Source organism: Eschscholzia californica, unplaced genomic scaffold (genome assembly GCF_041429995.1).
Source record: "Eschscholzia californica isolate CP2 unplaced genomic scaffold, dmEscCali1.0.p SCAF_3, whole genome shotgun sequence".
Lineage (NCBI taxonomy): Eukaryota > Viridiplantae > Streptophyta > Magnoliopsida > Ranunculales > Papaveraceae > Eschscholzia > Eschscholzia californica.
Window position 1 is genome coordinate 64,104,563 of NW_028238420.1, and position 21,678 is coordinate 64,126,240.

At 38.5% G+C, this 21,678-nt stretch overlaps 3 protein-coding genes across 5 annotated transcripts; all 3 read left to right on the forward strand.

Moving 5' to 3' along the window:
• Positions 1–2,713: 2,713 nt before the first annotated feature.
• Positions 2,714–9,824, forward strand: LOC147553236 (uncharacterized). Of its 3 annotated transcripts, none has more exons than XM_086672192.1 (4): positions 2,714–3,229; positions 4,727–5,101; positions 5,195–9,371; positions 9,488–9,824. In XM_086672192.1, the coding sequence occupies exons 1-3, from the start codon at positions 3,155–3,157 to the stop codon at positions 9,362–9,364; spliced, it is 4,620 nt and encodes a 1,539-aa protein (XP_086528318.1). In that variant the 5' UTR covers positions 2,714–3,154; the 3' UTR covers positions 9,365–9,371; positions 9,488–9,824. The 3 variants fall into 3 exon arrangements, with proteins under 3 accessions (XP_086528318.1, XP_086528319.1, XP_086528320.1); XM_086672193.1 differs by having other exon boundaries at positions 2,760–3,229; positions 4,710–5,101; XM_086672194.1 differs by having other exon boundaries at positions 2,781–4,047.
• A 1,522-nt stretch (positions 9,825–11,346) lies between these two features.
• LOC147553237 (xyloglucan O-acetyltransferase 1-like) lies at positions 11,347–13,328 on the forward strand. Its single transcript, XM_086672204.1, has 2 exons — positions 11,347–11,815; positions 11,923–13,328. The coding sequence occupies exons 1-2, from the start codon at positions 11,620–11,622 to the stop codon at positions 13,029–13,031; spliced, it is 1,305 nt and encodes a 434-aa protein (XP_086528330.1). The 5' UTR covers positions 11,347–11,619; the 3' UTR covers positions 13,032–13,328.
• A 2,561-nt stretch (positions 13,329–15,889) lies between these two features.
• Positions 15,890–21,297, forward strand: LOC147553238 (protease Do-like 9). Its single transcript, XM_086672203.1, has 10 exons — positions 15,890–16,637; positions 17,808–18,007; positions 18,119–18,299; positions 18,566–18,757; positions 19,300–19,532; positions 19,758–19,859; positions 19,968–20,018; positions 20,115–20,219; positions 20,309–20,422; positions 20,837–21,297. The coding sequence occupies exons 1-9, from the start codon at positions 16,076–16,078 to the stop codon at positions 20,405–20,407; spliced, it is 1,725 nt and encodes a 574-aa protein (XP_086528329.1). The 5' UTR covers positions 15,890–16,075; the 3' UTR covers positions 20,408–20,422; positions 20,837–21,297.
• The last annotated feature ends 381 nt before the right edge of the window (positions 21,298–21,678 follow it).

Genomic DNA, 21,678 nt, shown 5'->3' on the forward strand with positions numbered 1-21,678 from the left:
GGGTATCACAGGACGGCTTCAGATCATTGTGTTTTCGTTCATAAATTTCCTGATGGAGATTTGATTATACTTCTACTTTATGTTGATGATATGTTGATTGTTGGTCAGGATGCTAATAAAATTAGCAGGTTAAAGAAGGAACTAAACAAGTATTTCGATATGAAAGACTTAGGTCCAGCAAAACAAATTCTTGGCATGCATATCTCTCGTGATAGAAAAGCTGGAAAACTTTGGCTATCACAAGAAAGATACATTGAGAAGGTTCTAGAAAGGTTCAATATGGACAAGACAAAACCAGTGAGTTGTCCATTAGCCAGTCACTTCAAGTTGACTCGTGATCAGTGTCCATCAACTAGAAGTGAGAAAGAAGAAATGGAGAAAATTCCTTATGCTTCAGCTGTAGGAAGCTTGATGTATGCAATGGTGTGTACAAGACCGGACATTGCATTTGCAGTTGGAGTAGTAAGCAGATTTCTTGCCAATCCAGGCAAAGAGCATTGGTTAGCAGTGAAGTGGATTCTGAAGTATCTTAGAGGTACGTCTAAAGCTCGTATATGTTTTGGTAATGATAAGCCAGTATTAGTCGGTTACACAGATGCAGACATGGCAGGAGATGTAGACTCCAAAAGGTCTACATCAGGCTACCTATTTACATTTTCAGGGGGAGCAGTGTCATGGCAATCTAAATTACAAAAGTGTGTAGCTTTATCTACTACAGAGGCAGAATATATTGCCATTACAGAATGTTGCAAGGAGATGTTATGGATGAAGAGACTGTTAGAAGAACTTGGTATGAAACAGGATAATTATGTTATTCATTGCGACAGTCAGAGTGCCATCCACCTCAGTAAGAATTCTAGTTTCCATTCCAAGTCCAAGCATATAAATGTGAGATACCAGTGGATCCAAGATGTTCTTGAAGAAAAGGTGTTGAAGATCGAGAAAATCCATACTGACGACAATGGTTCAGATATGATGACAAAACCATTACCCAAAGGCAAGCATGAGCTATGTAGCAGTGTTGCAGGTTTGGGGATGGTAGGTCCCTCTTCATAAGTCGGGAGGGGGAGTTTGTTGGGGTCCCTCCTTATAATAAAATGACTCCTAGTTGGAATAGGATTTCCCTTATTCCTTGTTTGGGGAAAAAATAGAAGTTTCTATTTTTTCAAGCCTAAAAAGGAATTCCTATTTCTTTTGGTAAACCTCCCTATTTATCATTATAAAAGGGAATGAAAGGGAAGAGATTATACACAACAACTTCCAGAACAAAGAGAAGTCAGAGAAAGAGAGATTTCTGAAGTGGTTCTTTCAAGAGAGATTGAAAGAGCAGAATATTGGTTTGAAGAAAAGAAGATTATTAATCTTGTAAAGCAATTTAGTTTGTGGTTATCTTCTTCAACCTTTAGGAATCTAGGATTTGTTCAAATCCTAAGGAGTAAGAGATTTTTATTTCTTTGTTTCTTTGTTCAGTTTATCCACCATAGGTTTGGTGAAGAGTTGTCCAAGAGTGTTTCTACACATCTTGAAGAATTGTGTAATCCATTATTTAATTATAGTGGAAGATTTCTGGACTAGGTCCCGTGGTTTTTTACCTTCTAGTTTGGAGGGGTTTTTTGCCACGTTAAATAATCTTGGTGTCTCTACTTTTACTTTCACATCGTTTATCTTCATATTCCTGAACAAGTTAATTAGGTTATTTTTCCTAACAACCACCACCACCTATACCTCTAGTCACCACCATTACATCTGTTCGGACAACGGAGGCCCCCCTTCGCATGGAACAAATTGACTGGTTTGGGGTTTTTCGCCAAACCAGTCAATCTTTATCTAAACTCAATAGTGAAACATCTTAGTCTAAGATTCACCCTATACCTTAGAAGAAGATCAACTGGGTCTTATAGAAAATTCTCAACCAATCAATCTCTAAATCAGAAGATCCACGAGGTTGGGGTTTTCCCCCAAACGACCAATCTATTGAAGGATCATACCTTCTCCTTTGCTAGAATAAAAAAAGAGAGAACGAGAGATAGAAAGAGGTGGGAGCATGAGAGAGAAATGGGAGAAACCATAAGAAGAAAGGAGATACAAAACATAGAGAGATGGTGGTAGTCGAGGAAGAAGATAACCTACTCTTGTATAAAAAAAATACGGGGGTCAAATTTGATTGACCTCGTCTCGCACAGTTACTATTTTTTCACCCCAAAAATTTATTTCTCAATGTGGAGGTCTCAGGTTCGAGTCGTGGAAGTGCAAATCCAGGAATATTGATCTTGGGTATATAAATAAAAGTAGTTTATGTGGGCTTTAGGCCCTTAAATTTCGTCGGGCTTTAGACCAGTAGTAATTCGACAGTCATCATGCTTATCACATTGTATCGATATATCAATGCTGTTGTAATGACCATTGTAGTCAATATTAAAAAAAAAAGTCCCCAAGCAACAACCACAGTTATTTCAACCCCTATCACAATTTTGCACAATTAAAATAAGTCGAGAAACAACTTATTAATCATCTAATACCAATCCACCACCCTTTAGTGTAGTGGTATGACATCCGTCTCGAGCCTATGAGTTTTGGGATCGAGTCTCAGTGTAAGCAGTTTATTATCAAGTTTTATCCCATGTAATTTAGGCACTAAATAAAGTAGATCGTAATCGATTTGTCAAAAAAAAGAAAAAGAAAAAAAATCATCTAATACCAAACACAGCCTAGTAGTTGAGGTTAGTTTTGTAATTTCAATCACTGAACTCCTAAAGAAAGGACCGTCTAGCGTGATCTCAGAAAAAAAACCATTTTCGTCCCCCTCTCTCTCTCTCTCTTCATCGTTCTCTTAGATCGCGAAATCGCCGTCAAGAAGGCGGCTCGAAATCTCTTCGTTACAATTAACCAATCAATTTCTCTCTCTAACTTGACCTAATTCGAGAGAGAACCTTCTGCCCTTCAATTAAATCGTATCATCAAAAGAGTAAAGCTTGAATATCGGGCGTATAGTGAGTGGATTCTAGGGTTCCTTTTTGGGAGGACAAAGGAGATTGTGTAGGAAGTTTTGGAACAGATCTAGGGTTTTCCATAACTCGAATTATTAGATTCTAGGGTTCTGTTGTTAATCGAGCTGCAGGAAATTGATGAAGATACAGGAGAACGGACGTAGCACATGTTGACAATCTCCGCACTCGGTACGAGAGTAGCTGATTCAAAGAAGAACGCTTCAACTAGGTCATTTTGCAAGGTACTTGTTGTAGAAAATGTATCAGGTTTACCATTTGCTTCATTTTCGCTGGGTTGTTTTAATTGACTTGCATTAATCTGGTACGAGAATTGTTAGGGTAAGAAAGAATTGGGGTCTAATTTGCAAATTATTGGTCTTTTAGCATTCTTACCAACGGATTTTGAGTTCAATTGAATTACTCATTTCTTTCAAAATCTAACTTGTTAGGCAAAAATTAGGGATTGTTAGGTTTGACGGTTCACTGTTGGAAAAATTGTCAAATGATTTAGTGGGGCGTGTTTGAGGATTGGAGATTGATGACCTGTTTTGATGTTTACTGGGTTTAATGATGGGAGTCATGGGGGACATTAAGTTCCTGCAATTTATGTTCTTGGTTGGGTATTTTGTAGTAGCTGATCCTAATGACTTCCTTACCATTTGACTCAAACGACTTCTAATATTTGACATAGCCAGTTATTAGTGGATGACTACATACAGCACTGAGACTGGGCAGTGAGACCTCCTTAGTTGTACACGATCTAGAGGACTATGGATGATGATGGGTCAAATGGTGTAGCAATTTTACCATGACAGGGTGCCTGCTCCCTTTCAAGGATTTGTTGTTTTTCTCTCTTGATTGCTGTTAAGTAGTAGTCTGCAATTCATGTAAAGGTCAATGAGGCTTCCTTTTTTGTACCAGAAAGAGCTAATTTCAGTGGATTAATCGATGCATTTCTTAAGGTTAGCGTAACCTAGTTTTATAGACAAACTCCATAGATGTACTTTGGATTACTTGGTGCTCTGGACCCGTGGTGGATAAACAATTTGATATAAAATAAGTATGTGTGACTACAACTTGTCTCCTTTTTTTTTTGCTTGGGCTTAGTTATTCATGATTTTAGACCATAGAGTGATTCTTTCTTGTATAATTTGTTTTGGAGAAGAAAACTGGTTTGAATTCATTCGGGTCTTCATCTTTGGTGGAAAACTTGTTGGATCTATCTCTTTCTTCCCTAAGACGTTTGTCTGTATGATATGAAAATATGCTTGGATATTTCTATAGTTGGACTGAAGTCCGAATGTCCAACTCATATTGTCTACTTGTGTATACCCTTCTCGCAATTCACTTGTGATTTTGATGACTCCATAAAGTGACCTTGTTAAGTAGTAGTGTAGTAACTCTTTAAACTTGTTATTTTCTTTTAGATAAGTATGTTTTAAATAGAATTATAGTTGGATTTATCTTCCGAGTTAATTGATGTGATTTTTTGAATCATCGGAGTTTACATCAACAAAATTCTTCGAAAATCTATCTTTGTTTGTAGTTTTGTGTATTTTTGGTGGTTGAAGGACCTTAATCATTCACCTATCTATAATTTTATAATATTCTCCAATATGACCTAATACTTTCTACATATCCCCACGCCTCTTGCTAGATGTATCATTGCTATGTATTGCATGTTAGTTGTTTCTTATTTACTTATTCTCTTTATCATTGAAGTTTTTATTGTTCAATAGGATACCCGCAAGTTCAGTGTCGGTGACTGTGCACTTTTCAAGGCCCCCGAGGACAGATCCCCACCTTTTATTGGAATAATACGCTGCTTGACATACAACAAAGAGGATTATCTCAAGTTAGGGGTGAATTGGCTGTACCGACCTGCGGATGTTAAGCTCAACAAAGGCGTCTTGCTGGTAGCTGCACCAAACGAACTGTTTTATTCGTTTCACACAGATGAGATACCTGCTGCATCATTACTACATTTGTGCAAAGTTGCATTCCTTCGTAAAGGTGTTGACTTTCCTCCAGGAATCTCCTCATTTGTGTGCAGACGAGTGTATGATACTAGAAACAAGTGTTTATGGTGGTTAACCGATCAAGATTATGTTAATGTAAGTTTTATATGTTGATTTTGTACACCTACACTGATGTTTGCTACGAATCTGATAGTATTTTGGTTCTTATGTCTATTCGAAACTTTACAGGAGCGTCAGGAAGAAGTAGATCTGTTACTAGATAAAACACAACTAGAAATGCATGCAGGAGTGCAGTCAGGAGGGCGTTCCCCAAAACTCTTAAATGGTCCAACATCAGCACAACAGTCAAAGCTTGGTTCAGATAGTGCACAAAATAATACCTCCTCGTTTCCTTCTCAAATTAAAGGAAAGAAGCGGGAGAGAACTGATCAGGCCTCTGATCCCGTCAAGCGGGAGCGTTTGGTGAAGACAGAAGATGGAGATGTGGGTAATTTTAAATCAGAAAGCATGTTGAAAAAGGAGATTGCTAAAATAACAGAAAGAGGAGGGCTTGTAGATATTGAAGGGGTAGAGAAGCTGGTGCATCTCATGCAACCTGACAAGTCTGAGAGAAAAATAGATTTGGCTGGCCGAATAATGCTTGCAGAGGTAATATCTGCCACAAATGGGTTTGAGTGCCTTGGACAATTTGTGCAGCAAAGGGGTCTCGCTATTTTGGATGAGTGGCTTCAGGAGGTACATAAAGGGAAAATTGGAGATAGTAGTAGTAAGGAGAACGATAAATCAGTTGAAGCTTTTCTCTTTGCGTTGCTTCGTGCACTTGATAAGCTGCCTGTCAATCTTCATGCTCTGCAGACTTGTAATGTTGGCAGGTCTGTGAATAATTTACGCACTCACAAAAACTTGGAAATACAGAAAAAAGCTAGGAGTTTAGTTGATACATGGAAGAAACGCGTTCAAGCAGAAATGAATTCTAATGATGCAAAACCTGGTTTGAACCAGTCTGCTTCATCACCTACAAAACCAAGTCCGCCTGAAGTTTCTCATGGAGGAAGCAGACTTGCGTCATTGTCTTCTGATGTTCCTGTGAAGGGCTCTACTGCCCAATCATCGCCCAAGTCTAGCCACTTGAACAGGAAATGCACATCTGAAAAAGTATTGCAGTCAGGATTAACTTGTGAAAGAACAGTTGATGCACCTGTCGGTGATCATGGCAACAATCACAGACTGATAGTTAGGCTACCAAATCCTGCACGTAGTCCTGCCCGAAGCGACAATGGAGGTCTGTTTGATGACGCTGTTGTGGATAGAGCTTCCTCTCCAAGTGTTTTTGATAAGAATGATCAGTATGATCGAAAAGTGAAAGGATCAGGGGATTCTTCTAGACCTAATGTTGCAGCAGATGTCAATGCAGGATCCCGGCATAACAATGATGTCAAAAGTGGATTTGCTGGATCTGATGAAGGGGTTAGATCACCTGCTCTTGTTCTAGGTAAGGAGCGGTGTAGGAGTGGGGATGAAATTGTAAAATCAACGGAGACATCTAAATTATCATCTCAAAATGACAAAGGAACAGTAATAAGTGAATACAAGTCAGTTAAGTCGTACAATGTTTCGAACAGGTCGATCGATGCTTTAATTGAAAGTGTAAAGTTTTCCGAAGCTGGTACATCCGTGCCTGCTGGGGATGATGTTGGAATGAATCTTCTCGCCACTGTAGCAGCTGTAGCTTCACCAATTGGTTCTCCTCCTAGAAATTTAGTACCTGAAGTTTCTTCCATCGCCAATAATACCACTTCGAGAGTTTCATGTGAAGATGTTTCACTTAAGAGTGAATCACAGTCTGATATTGGTGGCGATATTGAGAAGCAGGTGATAGTTGATGGTCATTTGCGGGTTAATGATAGCTTGCACCAAGTTGCTAGTGTTTCTAGTGACAGCAAAACCACTAACTGTTTTAGAGAAGAGAAAGCAACAGGGGTACGTAGTGAGCAACTTGGCAGTTCCTGTTCGAATTTGCAGGGAAATGCAGGTCGATACACAAAGTCTGATGGGAACGTTGATGAAAGAACATCTGCACCTTCTGTGGTTGCATCTTCTGCAGATACGAGAGACATTGAAGTTGGTGGAGCAGCAGAAGAGCAGATGGGTGGAAAAAGGACAACCGATGATAACTTGGACAACGATGTTGTTGAAGACATTAAGAACACAGTAAAGAGCCCCATGCTTGATGAAAGTAAGGCCGAGCGTGCAGTTGAAAAGACTTCGGCAACTAAACGAAGGTCAACTTCTGATGCTCTTCATGGTGCCACAGGTGATAGATGGGACAATGATAAAACAGTTTCAACTTTAAAAGTCAAGAAGGATGCTGTTGGAGGGCTGAAGTCGGGCCCACAATTGAAAATGAATGATGAGAAGAAGATGCATGTGGATGGCCATTTGAGTGGTACATCATTAGATGCTTGTGCTACTAAAAGCATCAAAACTGAGGGTCGATGTTGTGACTCGGGAAAGAGTCCTGCTGATTCTAGTTCTCTTCCCAATTTGGACAGTGCCGCTGAGGCCAATTGTGAAAAGAATGAAGCTGTAGATGTAAGGAGTAATGGTAGTCAGAAAGATGACGAGAGAAGTAAGCTATTAACTAATGTTGCTCAAGGTCTCAACCATCGAGTTGAACCCCATGCAGATTCAGTTCTTTCATGCCAAAATAATGGGGATGCTAAAGATAGTAGTTCAGAAAGAAAAGAGACCCTTCAACACCTCTCTGGTGGGACAGCGCGTGGTGCAAACTCACCTGTCGTTCCTCCAAAAGAATCTCTGAATTGCATGAAGTCTCTTCGCTCGGAAAAGGGTGGTCTTCAAGAGGATGAGACAGATGAATGTGCGTCAACTACCGAAGTGTCTTCACTGTCTGTTGCAGCAGGATCAGATGTGGGTACAAAGCTGGATTTTGATTTGAATGAAGGATTTACTGTTGATGAAGGTAACCAGGATGAGTTAGTTACCTCGGTAGAACCTTCATCTACTATTCAGTTGCGTAGTGCATTGTCGGTTTCTCCAATGCCAAACAGTCTCCCTGCTTCAATTACAGTGGCAGCTGCTGCTGCTGCAAAAGGACATTTTGTTCCTCCAGAAAACTTACTAAAGAGTAAAGGAGAAGTTGGTTGGAAAGGATCAGCTGCCACCAGTGCATTTCGTCCAGCCGAACCTAGAAAGGTGCTTGAGATGCCACTGAGTACTGATATTCCTCCTCGTACCTCAGCTAGCAAACAGAACCGGCCGCCTCTGGACATTGACTTGAATGTGGCAGATGAGAGAGTTCTTGGGGACACGGGTTCGCGGAGCTCTGCCCAGGAGTTAAGTTCTGAATATGGGCATATTATTTATCATGCTTTGGGGCGCAATGAGATGTTGGCTTCTTCTTCTACACCAGTTCGTACTTTTGGGGGATTAGGTCTCGATTTGAATAGAATGGATGAAGGTTTTGATACTGGGCAGTCTTCAGTGAGCACTATTCGTGGAATGGAAGTGCCTCTTATGTCAGCTGGGCCTTCCTCCATTGGATTCCCTAATGAGGTGAACGGCTATCGGGACTTCGATTTGAACAACGGACCAGTCGTTGATGAAGCAGGCAGTGAACCAATGCTACGAATGCGGCACACGAATAATAGTATTCCATTTTTATCTGCTCCTGCCATTGCACCGAGATTGAACAATACAGAACTTGGAAGCCTTTCTTCATGGTTCCCAACTGGGAGCTCGTATCCAGCTGTTGCCATCCCATCAATTTTACCCGACAAAGGAGATCAGCCTTTCCCTTATGTTGCGGCTGCTGGGATGCAGCGAACCTTAGGACCTCATACTGGTGGCACGGCCTTTTGTAATGATGCATATAGAGGGCCAGTGCTGTCCTCATCTCCGGCAATTACTCTCTTTCCTAACACTCCATTTCCATATCCTGGGTTCCCTTTCGGTACCAATAGTTCTCTTCCGTCAACATCTTTTTCAGCTGGATCAACAACATATGTGGACTCTTCACCTGGAGCAAGTCTATATTTTCCTGCAGTTCCTTCACAGATGTTAGGACCTGCTGGTGCGTTCTCCTCTCAATATCCACGTCCCTATATGATGAGCCATAATACTGAGGGTTCCAGTAATGGCGGGGCTGATAGCAGTAGGAAATTCGGAAGACAGGGTCTAGATCTTAATGCAGGTCCAGGAGGTTTAGAAACAGAATCCAGAGATGAAAGGTTGTCTTCAGGATCAAGGCAACTCCCCGTACCTAGTCCTCATGTCGTCACAGAAGAACAGGCTAGGATGTTCCAGGCCATGGGCAGGATAGTAAAGAGGAAGGAGCCCGAAGGGGGGTGGGATCCAGAGAGGTTTAGCTACAAGTAAACGCCTGGTGATATATCTTTCCCTTTTTTACTTTCCCATAATACCGTTCTCATTGCCATTCACTTGACATGATACTAATGTTTTTCAACTCTCGTCTTCCTTTCCTCTCTGTTTTTCGCTCAGAGCTATTTCAGAAAGAATACTTGCTTGCTGCTAACTCGAGGAAGATCGCTTCATTAAACTACTGAGGTATCAGAGGACAACGATCGTGGTAAGTGAGTTCTCCCCGTATGTTGTTCGTAGTCTCCTACCACCATATCTTCTGTCGAACCAACTATGACTTGACATAATCAGCTGGATGGGGATGGATGTTTGTTCCTTAAATCTGCTGTCTCTGGGCGAAAGAGGCCACAAAACTGGCAGCATCCTGTGTAAATATTTAATTATTGAAAACATGTTTAGTACCGTTAGAGAGAGATAATTTGGAGTTAGTTCTCGTTATGGTATTTGGTTGCTTCAACGTGTCTTTATCGAACCTTTAGTTTTTTCATACTATTTTCTTTTAGATACCAGTTCGACTGTGGGATGAATGCTCTGCCTAAAAGTCGAGTCCCTCTGCCATCTTCTCATCCCTTTTCCTTAAATTACAGAATTTAAATAAAAGTATTTACCTTGACCTCCATATTTTGGTTTTTGGGACATAGTTACTGATTTTGCCTTGGTGCCGGTTTACCGTTCTATTGGAATCGCAATGTTTTGGTTGATTTCTGCGTTTCTTTTTTCTCTTGGTAAGCAAGAACAATGTGGAAGTGTAAGCATCTAATTTGGTTAATCTAGATTATTTAAAACTCAACCTGGTTGAGTCGTTAACATGTTGGACCATATCTTTCCCTCTTGTTATTAAGTAAACAAATGGCAGGGCAAAGGCCTCTGTTTTGTTCGAATTCGAATTCTTTTCTCTTCAGGACCGCTACCGTCATCAGATCATGACATTTTTGAAAGTCTACAAATGTTTGACTCCTTATGTATAAAAAAAATTACGTCAAAATTGATACTGGGATCACTTGGCCGGCCCTCACTCTTTGCATCCCCATGGACTAGACAGTTCGAGGGTACTCCAATTGGGCCTAAAATGTGTTGGGCTTGAACAATACGGATTCAGTGTTTTCTCGACTGTTCGAGACCCTCTGAGAGAGTCCCAGGAGGGACGGGCCAAGAGCCAAAAGATGGGATGGAGCCGTGCATAACCTTGTAAAATAGTGCAGAAATAAGACTGAGGTCGGTGGCATAGTGGGGCTTAATCAATATTTGCACTCTACCAAATGTACTGTATGACAATATCATGTGTCCCTCTGTTGTATTTTGTCGAGGTCGATCAGTTTTGTGTTTTTAACTATTTAGGATGTTTTAATTAGGACTTGATGGATCCAATGTGTCGGTTAGGTTATTTTTTGGTTATTTTATGACAAGTAGCAATGACAATCATTAGAAGGGATCTAATACTTACCATGATAAAATCTATGTGGCCCTCATTTACAAAGCAATTGTTTATGGGGTTTGCTCTTTCTCTAACTTTAGATTTTAATAAATTTCAGTCAAGTGTCATAATATATTCTTTTAAATGATTAGCTAGTTTGACCGGTATGAACATTTATTTTGAGCGGATCTTGGTTTGAGTTAAACACGAAGAAAAACTTGTGCGTAAGAGTTCATTGTCAAAAATAACTCGAAAAAAAAAATTACTCAAATGATCAAATATAAATAAGATTCATGTCTATAATTCAAACAAGTCAAAATAAAACGAGCTAGTTTACAAAGATAAAGAATCAAACATCACGGCCTACTAGTATCTTGTCACTCATGTTTCAATGAACATTATTAGATCTGTCGCTCTTTCTGATATTGACATTTTGATATGAAATTCATTTTGATTGAATTTTATATCGTGTCAGTTTATATTGTACGTTATAAAAATTAAGCTTCCTTTGGGTTTCAAGTCAGTAACAAGTGTAAAAACGAAAGAAACAAGTGGATTTTTTTTTGTTGAAAGAAACAAGTGGATTGTTGAATACACAAAAAGAATAGGAGTAAAAAAAGATAGGAGAAAAGTGATTAAATATGAGGAAATGCAACCAACCCAACATTGTGATTATCACCATCATTCTTTTTCTTTGACTGAATCATCATTCCCCTACTCCCCATTTTTATCTCCTTCAATCTCTCTCTCTCTCTCTCTCACTTGATCTCAACTCCCACCCAAAATAGTAAGCAATACTTGAGGGAGAAAGGAAGAACAAGAAGAAGAAGGGTATGAGATGGGGTTGTCAAGCCCATTCAAAGAACAACAATCTCATTCATCTATCCCTAAAAAGGTCTTACCTTGGGCACTCTATTCTCTTCTTCCATTAGCTTTATTACACTTTTACTTTCACCATCTTCCCTCACTACAATCTCAAACAACCCTCCATCTTCAAAATACCTCCATTATCATCACCTCCATTCCTAACAAAGGTAACTTAAAAACTAAAACTCATATCTTGAATTTCTATGTTATCCCTTATTTATGTGTAATATTTACTTTCTCTCTCACTAAAACTTTACTCTTTCAATCTGGGCAGTTGAAGATGTGAACAGTGACTGTGATTATAACAATGGCAAGTGGGTAAGTGACAAGTTAGGTCCTTTATACAATGGTTCAACTTGTGGTACAATCAAAGATGGTCAAAATTGTATGAACCATGGAAGACCAGACATGGGTTATCTCTATTGGAGCTGGGAACCTAAAAATTGCAAACTTCCAAGGTTTGATCCAAATACATTTCTCAAAATTTTTCAAAATAAGCATTTAGCTTTTATTGGTGATTCCATGGCTAGAAACCAATTAGAGTCTCTCCTTTGTTTAATATCAACTATCTCAACTCCTAAACTTGTTTACACAAATGGGAATGATAATAAGTTTAGGAAATGGCATTTTGATTCATATAATATCAATGTGTCAATCTATTGGTCACCATTTTTAGTTAAGGGTATTGAAAAATCAAGTACAGGATTCAATCATAATAAATTGTATTTGGATTCCGTCGATAATCGTTGGGGTTCGGAGGTTGATAAGTTTGATATGGTTGTGTTATCAGTGGGTCATTGGTTTCTTCACCCTGCAGTTTTTTACGAAAAAGATTCAGTGTTTGGTTGTCATTTTTGTCAAGGTCTTAATCATTCCGAGGTTGGGTTTTTCGACGTGTTAAGGAAGGCGATAAATACATCCCTCAATGCCATAATCGATAAGCGAAGTGCTAATCAAAATGGAGTGTTGAATATCGTTGTTACGACATTTTCGCCGTCACATTTCGAAGGCGAATGGGACAAGGCAGGGGCTTGTGCTAGAAAGAAGCCATTAGAGGAAGGAGAGAAAGTGCTTGAGGGAATGAATGCAGATATGAGGCAAATTGAAGTAGAGGAAGTTGAGAAAGCCAAGGAGAAGGTAAAAGGGTTAGGAAAGATAAGAGTTGAAGCATTAGATGTGACAAAATTGGCATTCATGAGACCTGATGGGCATCCAGGACCTTATATGTACCCATTTCCATTTGGTGATGGATATAAAGAACATGTACAAAATGATTGTGTTCATTGGTGCTTACCAGGACCTATTGATACTTGGAATGAGATTTTGTTAAAAATGATGAAGAAATGGGAGGTTGATTCATCAAGAAGAGGAAGTGGGGTATGAGCCAATAATTAGGTTAGAAGTAATAGGCCATCCAGAAGAGCAACCACACTATACATGATATACAACCTATTGGTTATAGGAACAAATTGCATAAACAACATGCATGATAAGTTAATGTGTTGTTTTCTCTTAGACACTTTTCTAGGTTAGGAAGTCATTGTTTTCATTAGTCATTACAATTTGTTGTTTGGAAGTTAATGTATTCGGTATGAAAGCAAGAGTAAGTGTTTAGAACCGAAAATGTGATTCACGCGGAACAAATCGCTATTTAAGGTGATGATTGTTATTTTTTCTAAACTGAATCTGAAATCTGACTCAACGTCTGAAATGACCCGTGTCAGATTTCAAAATGTTTATTTTCCTCTTAACTCATCTGAATGGTTGACAAAGAGAACTCTACTCGATTTTGGGCCCATTTCAACCAGACTTATTTGGTGAGCATAGGCGCGCTTTGAGCACGAGAGATTGACAAAAAACTCGTCCTGACTCTGTCCGCGAGTACCCAAATAACCAAAGAGAAAATCCACAGACCCCCTCAATGCAAATCATCATGCATTGACTATAGAGTAAAGCCTCAAGGTGTTGTTTATGAGAGAATGGGGTAGCACTATAATTGGATTTAGCAATCTGAGGAGGCTGCCATAATAATTAATTTGTTAAAATATATGGATGAATTGATTGATTGTTTTTTTTTTTTTTTGCATTATTAAGCAGGGAGAGGCCTTTAACAAAAAGAAAAGAAAAGCAGGGAGTGGGGGCCGACCCAAAACAACAAGCTAATGAATTGATTACTTTGCTCATATTCAACTTAGTCATGAGCTCATCAAAAAAAAAAAAAACTTTCATATCATCCCTCAACAACAAAAAAAAACTTAGTCATGACATCCATGTTCAATGATTTATTTACTTCATATAGTATTTTTTAATTAAAATATAAATTATGCATTAATCTCAGCACGACTCTTTCGGAGTTAAAGATATTAGATCGAGAAAAATTCTATCTGGGAGGCTTCTTTATCATCCGAATCTTATATTTCCTAATCATGTGGTCTAATGTATTATGTAGACTTCTGATTGTTCATAAAAGGTTTGTTCTTGTTTAGAGAGAGAAAGAAGAGAGATTTTTTTTAGAGAGAGAGAAAAAAAGTTTTTTTTTTATGTTTGAAGGTCGCTGCTCGGAAAATTTTACGAAAGACGACCTTTGCCGGTGAAGACGATGAGGTGGCGAGATGATGAGGTGGCAGAGAGAGGTGGTGAGATGGAAGAGAGAGACGATGATTAGTTAACTGAATTATAACGGTAACTGAAAATGAGGGTCATCTGAATATTTTCGATATAGTAGGGAACTAGACAGGAAGCTAGTCATAAAATTGGGGGCTATTTGGAAAATAACCCAAAAAACAAGCCAACTTTGAACAGAAAAAGAATCTAGTAAGTCAAAGAAACTTGGGCTAAAAGTTTCTTGCCAAGCCAGAAAAAAAACTAGAAAGTATGCTACTGAAAAGGATTTCTGGTACTCAACTATCCTGGTTGCATTAGCAATGTTCTTCAAATAACGTACACTTTAGGCATCTTACCCATCAACTCCGAATTCTTCAAGCTTTAACACCTGGAAGAACATTGTTATAGCCCTATCTTTTTAAGTTTTGGATAGTTGATTGAAAATTGAGATTAATTAGTGTGACAAGCCTTACCAGACTTCGGCCAAGTTTCAAATATGCTTACTAGGGGTGAGCAACGGTCGGCCGAACCGACCAGACCGAACTCGGCCGAACCAGACCGAATGGTTTTTAGGCCGAATCGAATAGTATTTGGCTCGACTCGGCTGAAAAACCGATCAACCGATCAAAGTTTGGTTTGCCTTCGGCTTGGGATATTGAAAACCGCCAAAACCGAACCGACCAAACTACATATATTTATTATACATATATATATATATATATATATATATAAATATTGTATAAAATAAATCTAAAGATAAGTATTTAAAAGTTGAAACTAAATAGTAAATAGGGATTGGAAATTAAGAAAGGAATATTCTACGGATTGAAACCTTTACTAGAATAAAGAGCTCCTTTGAATTATAAGTTTCTATTTGTTTTGTCCTTAAGTGAAAAGGTTAAAATCTAACCTAATTTAATATAGTTTTCAACTATTCTTCTTGCCGCTTCCCGTAAGGTTTGAAGTCTTAACATCAAAGCTCCCAATCTCCCATCAAACTAATACACCACTATTCAAGTTTTATATACTTGTCCGACCTTTGTGTATGGAATTTATCTTTTTAAGTTATTTATGTGTCTATGACGGTTACAAGACAATTGAACTTAAATATATGGTTGTTGAAAGATTTTAGTTATTTTGTGCCTAATACGTTATCTCTTTACGTTTTGATTGGAATTACATTGTTAAACATTATCATTTCAATAATTTCATTTTTCCCACGTTTTATTTGGTTTATTGTGTTCGGCCGGACCGACCAACCGAAGTCAATCAAACCAAACCGAACCGGGTCGAACGAAGTCGGCTGGCAATTTGATCGGCTCGGCTTCGGCCGGCGATCTAGCCAAACCGCCATTGATTGGTTCGGCTTCGGCCGGACTCTAAATGATCGGCAACCGACCGCTGCTCACCCCTAATGCTTACTTCTACTTGAGAAACTAGAGTTTGAATCTCACTTCGAAAAAATTTTACTAGTATATATCAGACAAAAATGAAAGAAAACAGACACGACTTTTCACTTAGCCCAAACAAAAGCATAATGATAATGGTCTTGGGCTTATATATCTATTTAGAGATCCATCCATGATTATGGGCCTACAGGTGTCTATAAATAATCCAACGTCAACATTTTGAGGCCCAACCCAATAATTCCTTTCTTACAAGATTCCTGCAGTGTCAGTTCAGAAAAGAAAATGACTTTCTCATTTCTTCCTCTTTTCTTTCGAGGAATCGAGGTTGAGGAATCCATTTAAACCTCTCTCTCTCTAGAGCTTTCTGTTCTGTCTCACATAGTTCCAGAAACCCTAGTAAAAATTCATTTAACAATGGTTGATCAAAAGAAGAAAAGAGGTAGAAAACCTAAAAACCCAGTTCCTGAAACTACAGATGATGTATTTTCCGACAACAATGGCGGAACCGCCGATGATAATGAACCTCAACCCGAACCAGAAACAGAGCCAACTCCTGAACCAGAATCCTCTGTTCGTCGAGGAAGAGGGCGACCAAGAAAACTCCCGAAGATAGAAGAGAAAACCGACGTTTCAATCGCCTGTAAAAATTCTTCTAATGGAGATTGTTTACCGATTATTCCGGCAGCTATTGGTGATGATGTTCCACCGATTAGACGTGAAAATGTAGAGAAAGTTGCTCCATCAATGGATGCTGTTGTTAAAGTATTTTGTGTTCATACTGAACCTAATTTTTCACTACCATGGCAAAGGAAAAGACAGTATAGTTCAAGTAGTAGTGGGTTTATTATTAATGGACGTAGGGTTTTAACAAATGCTCATTCAGTTGAGCATCATACTCAAGTCAAGCTTAAAAAGCGTGGGTCTGATACTAAATACCTAGCTACTGTTCTTGCAATTGGAACTGAATGTGATATAGGTAATATTCATGTTTCATTTGTTCATTTGAAGTTCAATTTTTAGGGTTTTTTGCATGTTGGTTTCTGATGGTATTAGATATAGTTTGTGGGTTTTATTTAATTTCTGATGGGTGTTGGTATATGAATTGTGGGTTTTATTTAACTTGAACTGATTAGATGTTTTTGGGTATTTTGCATGTTGGTTCTGATGGTATTAGTGTATAATTGTGGGTTTATTTAACTTGAATACTAATTTCTGATGGGTATTGGTATAAGAATTGTGGGTTTTATTTAACTTGAACTGATTAGATGTTTTTAGGTTGGTTCGGTTTGGGTGTTCGGTGAAATGCCTCAGTGAATCTTTTATGATCTGTTGTCATTCTTAGTTTAGCTTCATGCAGTGTGTTATGCCTTCTTCAGTTTGCAGAATTGCTCTTGGTAGTAGTATGACTGTCAGATGACCATTTTGAGCCTTTTGCTTAGGAGAAGGAAACAATTACACTAAAGAGTTCGTATGAGAGGTGGTAACATGATTTCGTGGAAGAACTGTATGGGTTTGTTACGATTAGCTTGAACTAGTTAAGGAAAAACAAAATAGTATCTCTCTACATAATTGATGAAAGAAATGAGGAAGTTTGGAGGCAGCTTAAGCTGTCCTCCTTGTTGAATGGCGTTTTGAAAATTTATTACGTATGAGCTTTAGACAAGTTACTGGGTTAGCTCAGCAAGGAATCATGTTGAGCTTTGGGGATTTAAGTCGCATCAGCCCTTCAAATCCTTTTTGTTAAAAACGAAAGAGGCTTAGGATATAGAGGATATGTATACGGGTGTGTTGATGGAGAGGCTGCTATTATATACTATTACAGAAGGTTGTGTCGGCATAAAGATAAAAATGATGATATTAGACTACTGGTAGTTAGTTCCCATTTTAGACTAGGAGTACCTTGTTTATCATCTACAAAATAAAGAGAAGCCCCGTTTTTGGAATCGAACTAGATTTGCGATAGAAGTGAAAGGAAGTTATGCGGGTTATTGTAATAAACTCGAGACTCTTTCAACGATTTAATCCTTGTGGGAGCTTCTGCCCCCAAGTCTGCATTAGAGTCACATGGCCCAGTGGGAAATGTGTGTGGTTTTGTTTGTTAACTGTAAGTTAATGCATTTTATTTTCGGTGTCTGTTGTTCTGCAGCACTTTTAACAGTCAATGATGATGAGTTCTGGGAAGGTGTTTCGCCACTGGAGTTTGGTTCATTGCCCGCTCTTCAAGATGCTGTCACTGTTGTTGGATATCCAATTGGGGGAGACACAATTTCTGTGACGAGTGGTGTTGTGTCACGCATAGAGATATTGTCTTATGTCCATGGGTCCACTGAGCTTTTGGGTTTGCAGGTTGGTGCAGTTGTTTTAGCTTTCAATTATTTCCTCATGCTATCCGTTGGGTGGATTCAGGTGGTTCAGATCTGATACTCTTATATTTCACATGTATGATTGGTTTTGCAGATCGATGCAGCTATTAATTCAGGAAATTCTGGAGGGCCTGCTTTTAATGATAAGGGCAATTGTGTGGGTATTGCATTCCAGTCTCTTAAACATGAAGATGCGGAGAACATCGGCTACGTCATACCAACACCCGTCATTCTGCATTTCATTCAAGATTATGAGAAAAATGGAGAATATACAGGTTGGAATGATGCATTTTATGTGTTTATTACTTGACTACTTGTTTTTTGTAAAATGTCAAGAATAAGAAATCATCACCTTGCGATAGAAGCTGCTTCTAAGTATAAGGAGCCTTACTAATTGTTGGTTTCGAGACCTCATTCTTGCAGCCTTTAGTGGTTAACCAACTGTTTAGTTCGTTTAATTTCATTTTGTTTAGTTACTTTTACTTAAATGGATTGGGATTGACTATTTAGCTAATGTTCCTTTGTGGAATGTTACGTATAGGGTTTCCATCTCTTGGTGTTGAGTGGCAGAAAATGGAGAATCCTGATCTTCGTTTGTCTATTGGGATGGGGCCCAACCAGAAAGGTGTACGTATCAAAAGAATTGAGCCTACATCTCCGGAGTTTAAGGTTCTGAAACCATCTGATATTATCCTTAGCTTTGATGGAATCGACATTGCTAATGATGGAACAGGTAAGCATTTTCTCGTTGTGGTATTTTAGGAATTATGAATCGTATAGTTGTTTTCTTATGAAGTTCGAAAAAAAGTGTTTTTATGTATATTATAAATTCTAATTGCATCGTGCATACTTGCACACAGTCATGTTAGGGCCATTATGTGATGTCATTGTTTTTACATTTTTTCTATATACCGTGGCTGACAACCCTTTTGCCTTTCTGGTATCAATACAGCTAATTGATAGAGTTCTACATAGTTTTGAAGTGGACATGTTAAACTGTTAATGGTCGTGCAGTGATGCTACCTAAATGTTATTCCGAAGAATGAAGTAAAAAATAAATAACACAGATTATACCTTTTTTTACTTATATCGATTGATAAACGTGTAGATGTTTTAGTTTTTGCTATGCTTTTTCATAATTTTTTCTTTTAGACAAAGATCATGCTATTTCTTTTGGGTAAGAGTTACATTATTATTCCGGTATTCCCTGACAAATGGCACTTGCACGTAATTATTTCATATACTTGAGTACTTAACTTGTTGGTGTTATTTCAGTTACCTTTAGGCATGGAGAACGTATTGGCTTTAGTTACCTTGTTTCCCAAAAATATACGGGGGAGAATGCTGCAATTAAAGTTCTCCGAAATTCAAAGATTCTACAGTTCAATATTAAACTTGCAACTTACAAACGGCTCATTCAAGCACATAGTAAAGGCAGCCCTCCTTCATACTATATTGTTGCTGGATTCGTCTTTACAACTGTATCTGTTCCATATCTCCGCTCTGAGGTAGGCAGCTTCTAACTAATATTACGACAACTTAGTTTCCTTGTTAATCCTGAGTAATAGGGTTAGGAAGAAATATATTAGTCGAGTGAATAGTTCATGACATGTGAGCATAAAGTTGCTCAAGTGATTAAATCTGTAAGCTTTGATCTTCAAAAGGTAGACTTAAAAGAGAACCATCTTATTTTTAGTTCACTTGCGTAATATGCTATTTTTAATTGACGCCAGTATGGAAAAGACTATGAATATGATGCACCCGTCAAGCTATTGGAAAAACATTTGCACGCAATGGCACAGTCAGAGGATGAGCAGCTCGTGGTGGTTTCTCAGGTCTTTTTCTCTTATATTTTTTTCCTACTGGTTAATCCGACTAAGAGCTGTAGAGGCATTTCATCCACGATGATGTCATTCAATTTCTATTTTCCAAATATCTGGTAGGTTCTTGTTGCTGATATCAACATCGGATATGAGGACATTGTCAACACTCAGGTCAGGCTAGAAGCGTCACGCTATTCTCTCTCTCTCTCTCTGTCTCTCTCAAACACTGTCAGTTTTTGAAAGCCTTCTGTTGTGCATGTTGCTTAGGTTCTTGCTTTCAACGGTAAACCTGTCAAGAATTTGAAGGGCTTGGCCGACATGGTTGAGAACTGCAAGGATGAATTTTTAAAGTTCGATCTAGAGTACCAACAGGTATAGAGGAAAAAACCCAACACCATCTTCTTTAATACCAATACTGTTTTTTCGCTTTCTCAACATTGACTTTCTCTCTCCATTTGTAGATTGTAGTTCTGAAAAACAAAAAAGCCAAGGCAGCAACTCTAGATATTCTCACAACACATTGCATTCCTTCAGCAATGTCTGATGATTTGAAGACATGAACGAGCAACAAGGAGGTATATAACTTTGTCTTCACTTGATTTCTGTTAACTTTGTGGAAACAAAACAAATTGGCAGTGTCAGGGGAGATCCTACATATTATATTGTTTGTCATGATATTTTCCTTTGCCTGTGTGGGACTATCTCACACGCTCCCTCATGTTTGCCGTTATTTGAGACTTAAGCTTGTTTTCTTAGGTGACGTGGAATGCATGTGGCCGTTGGGCCTAACTTTGATACTATACCAAGTTCTTGTTGACATCTAACCCAAAACCGATTAGCAGTGAGTGACCAGAGGGATTCTAGATATTATATTATTGGTCAGGAGACTACAATTTGTCTAGGGGGACCATCTTCTGAAACTCTGTTCACAGTTTCAGAACTATTTGAGTTTGATCTTGTGTTCCTTTTTCTTTTTTGTATTTAAGCAGATCTTCTCTTCACTCTAAGGTTCAACAGTTATGAAATAGAAGCTAAGAAAGAGGACAGAAAAGACAGTTTCGGGGTATGTAAGAAACCTTGCAACTTTTGGATATGTTAATATCACTTTTTTGTGTCTCCTCTCGTAAGATGCAGTTATCGGCGACATGCTTCACCAAATTATGTTGAACACATTTTGATTGGGATCAAGTAGAAAGCTATGAAATGTGATGTCTTCGAACTTGGAAATCATTTTAAGTTATAGATTAGATAAAATGGAGTAGAAAATATCATGCTTACTTTTCTTCTTTGTTGGGGTAGTCAGGGTAGTCATGGTTTAAATAGGAAACAGATATGTTTAGTGTGACATAATTTTATACACAAGACAACATCATTGGAATAGATGGATTGATTCGCAGATGTCTTTGGTCGCGACCACATTATGAAATTTTACGGCGTATATTACTTTTAATATGATTATATATTTCATTTGTTTTTAATGATGAATTTGGTTCGTCTAAGACACGATGGAACAATGATCCTCCACAAAGCAACCTGTTCGAGGATGATATGTTTCACAGCGAACCCTAATTGGACTTCATATAGAAATTCTTGAGTCCTCATTTGGGATTTTGGTCCGAATACCACTCTTGGATCCTTAATGGAGAGATCCATGAACCATGTCACTAGTTGGGGTTTGTAGTGGTAGTTGACAGAATCTCTCCCCCTTTGAGTTGCCACAAAAAAGATTTTCAATTGATTTGAGAATGCCATTGCCAAGTCAAAGAAAGGTCTACCTTTTATCACGGTCCGCTGTGTTTTGGAGAAATAAGAAAATTTTACCCTCTCTCTT

What these genes read in the sequence shown, in the direction of transcription:
- LOC147553236 (XM_086672192.1), top strand. Translation starts at nt 3,155, where the DNA reads ATGTTGACAATCTCCGCACTCGGTACGAGAGTAGCTGATTCAAAGAAG. An exon ending in CAACTAGGTCATTTTGCAAG is followed by an intron (nt 3,230 to 4,726) that starts GTACTTGTTGTA and finishes ATTGTTCAATAG; the next exon opens with GATACCCGCAAGTTCAGTGT. An exon ending in CCGATCAAGATTATGTTAAT is followed by an intron (nt 5,102 to 5,194) that starts GTAAGTTTTATA and finishes GAAACTTTACAG; the next exon opens with GAGCGTCAGGAAGAAGTAGA.
- LOC147553237 (XM_086672204.1), top strand. Translation starts at nt 11,620, where the DNA reads ATGGGGTTGTCAAGCCCATTCAAAGAACAACAATCTCATTCATCTATC. An exon ending in CACCTCCATTCCTAACAAAG is followed by an intron (nt 11,816 to 11,922) that starts GTAACTTAAAAA and finishes CAATCTGGGCAG; the next exon opens with TTGAAGATGTGAACAGTGAC.
- LOC147553238 (XM_086672203.1), top strand. Translation starts at nt 16,076, where the DNA reads ATGGTTGATCAAAAGAAGAAAAGAGGTAGAAAACCTAAAAACCCAGTT. An exon ending in CTGAGCTTTTGGGTTTGCAG is followed by an intron (nt 18,008 to 18,118) that starts GTTGGTGCAGTT and finishes TTGGTTTTGCAG; the next exon opens with ATCGATGCAGCTATTAATTC. An exon ending in AGCTCGTGGTGGTTTCTCAG is followed by an intron (nt 19,860 to 19,967) that starts GTCTTTTTCTCT and finishes AATATCTGGTAG; the next exon opens with GTTCTTGTTGCTGATATCAA.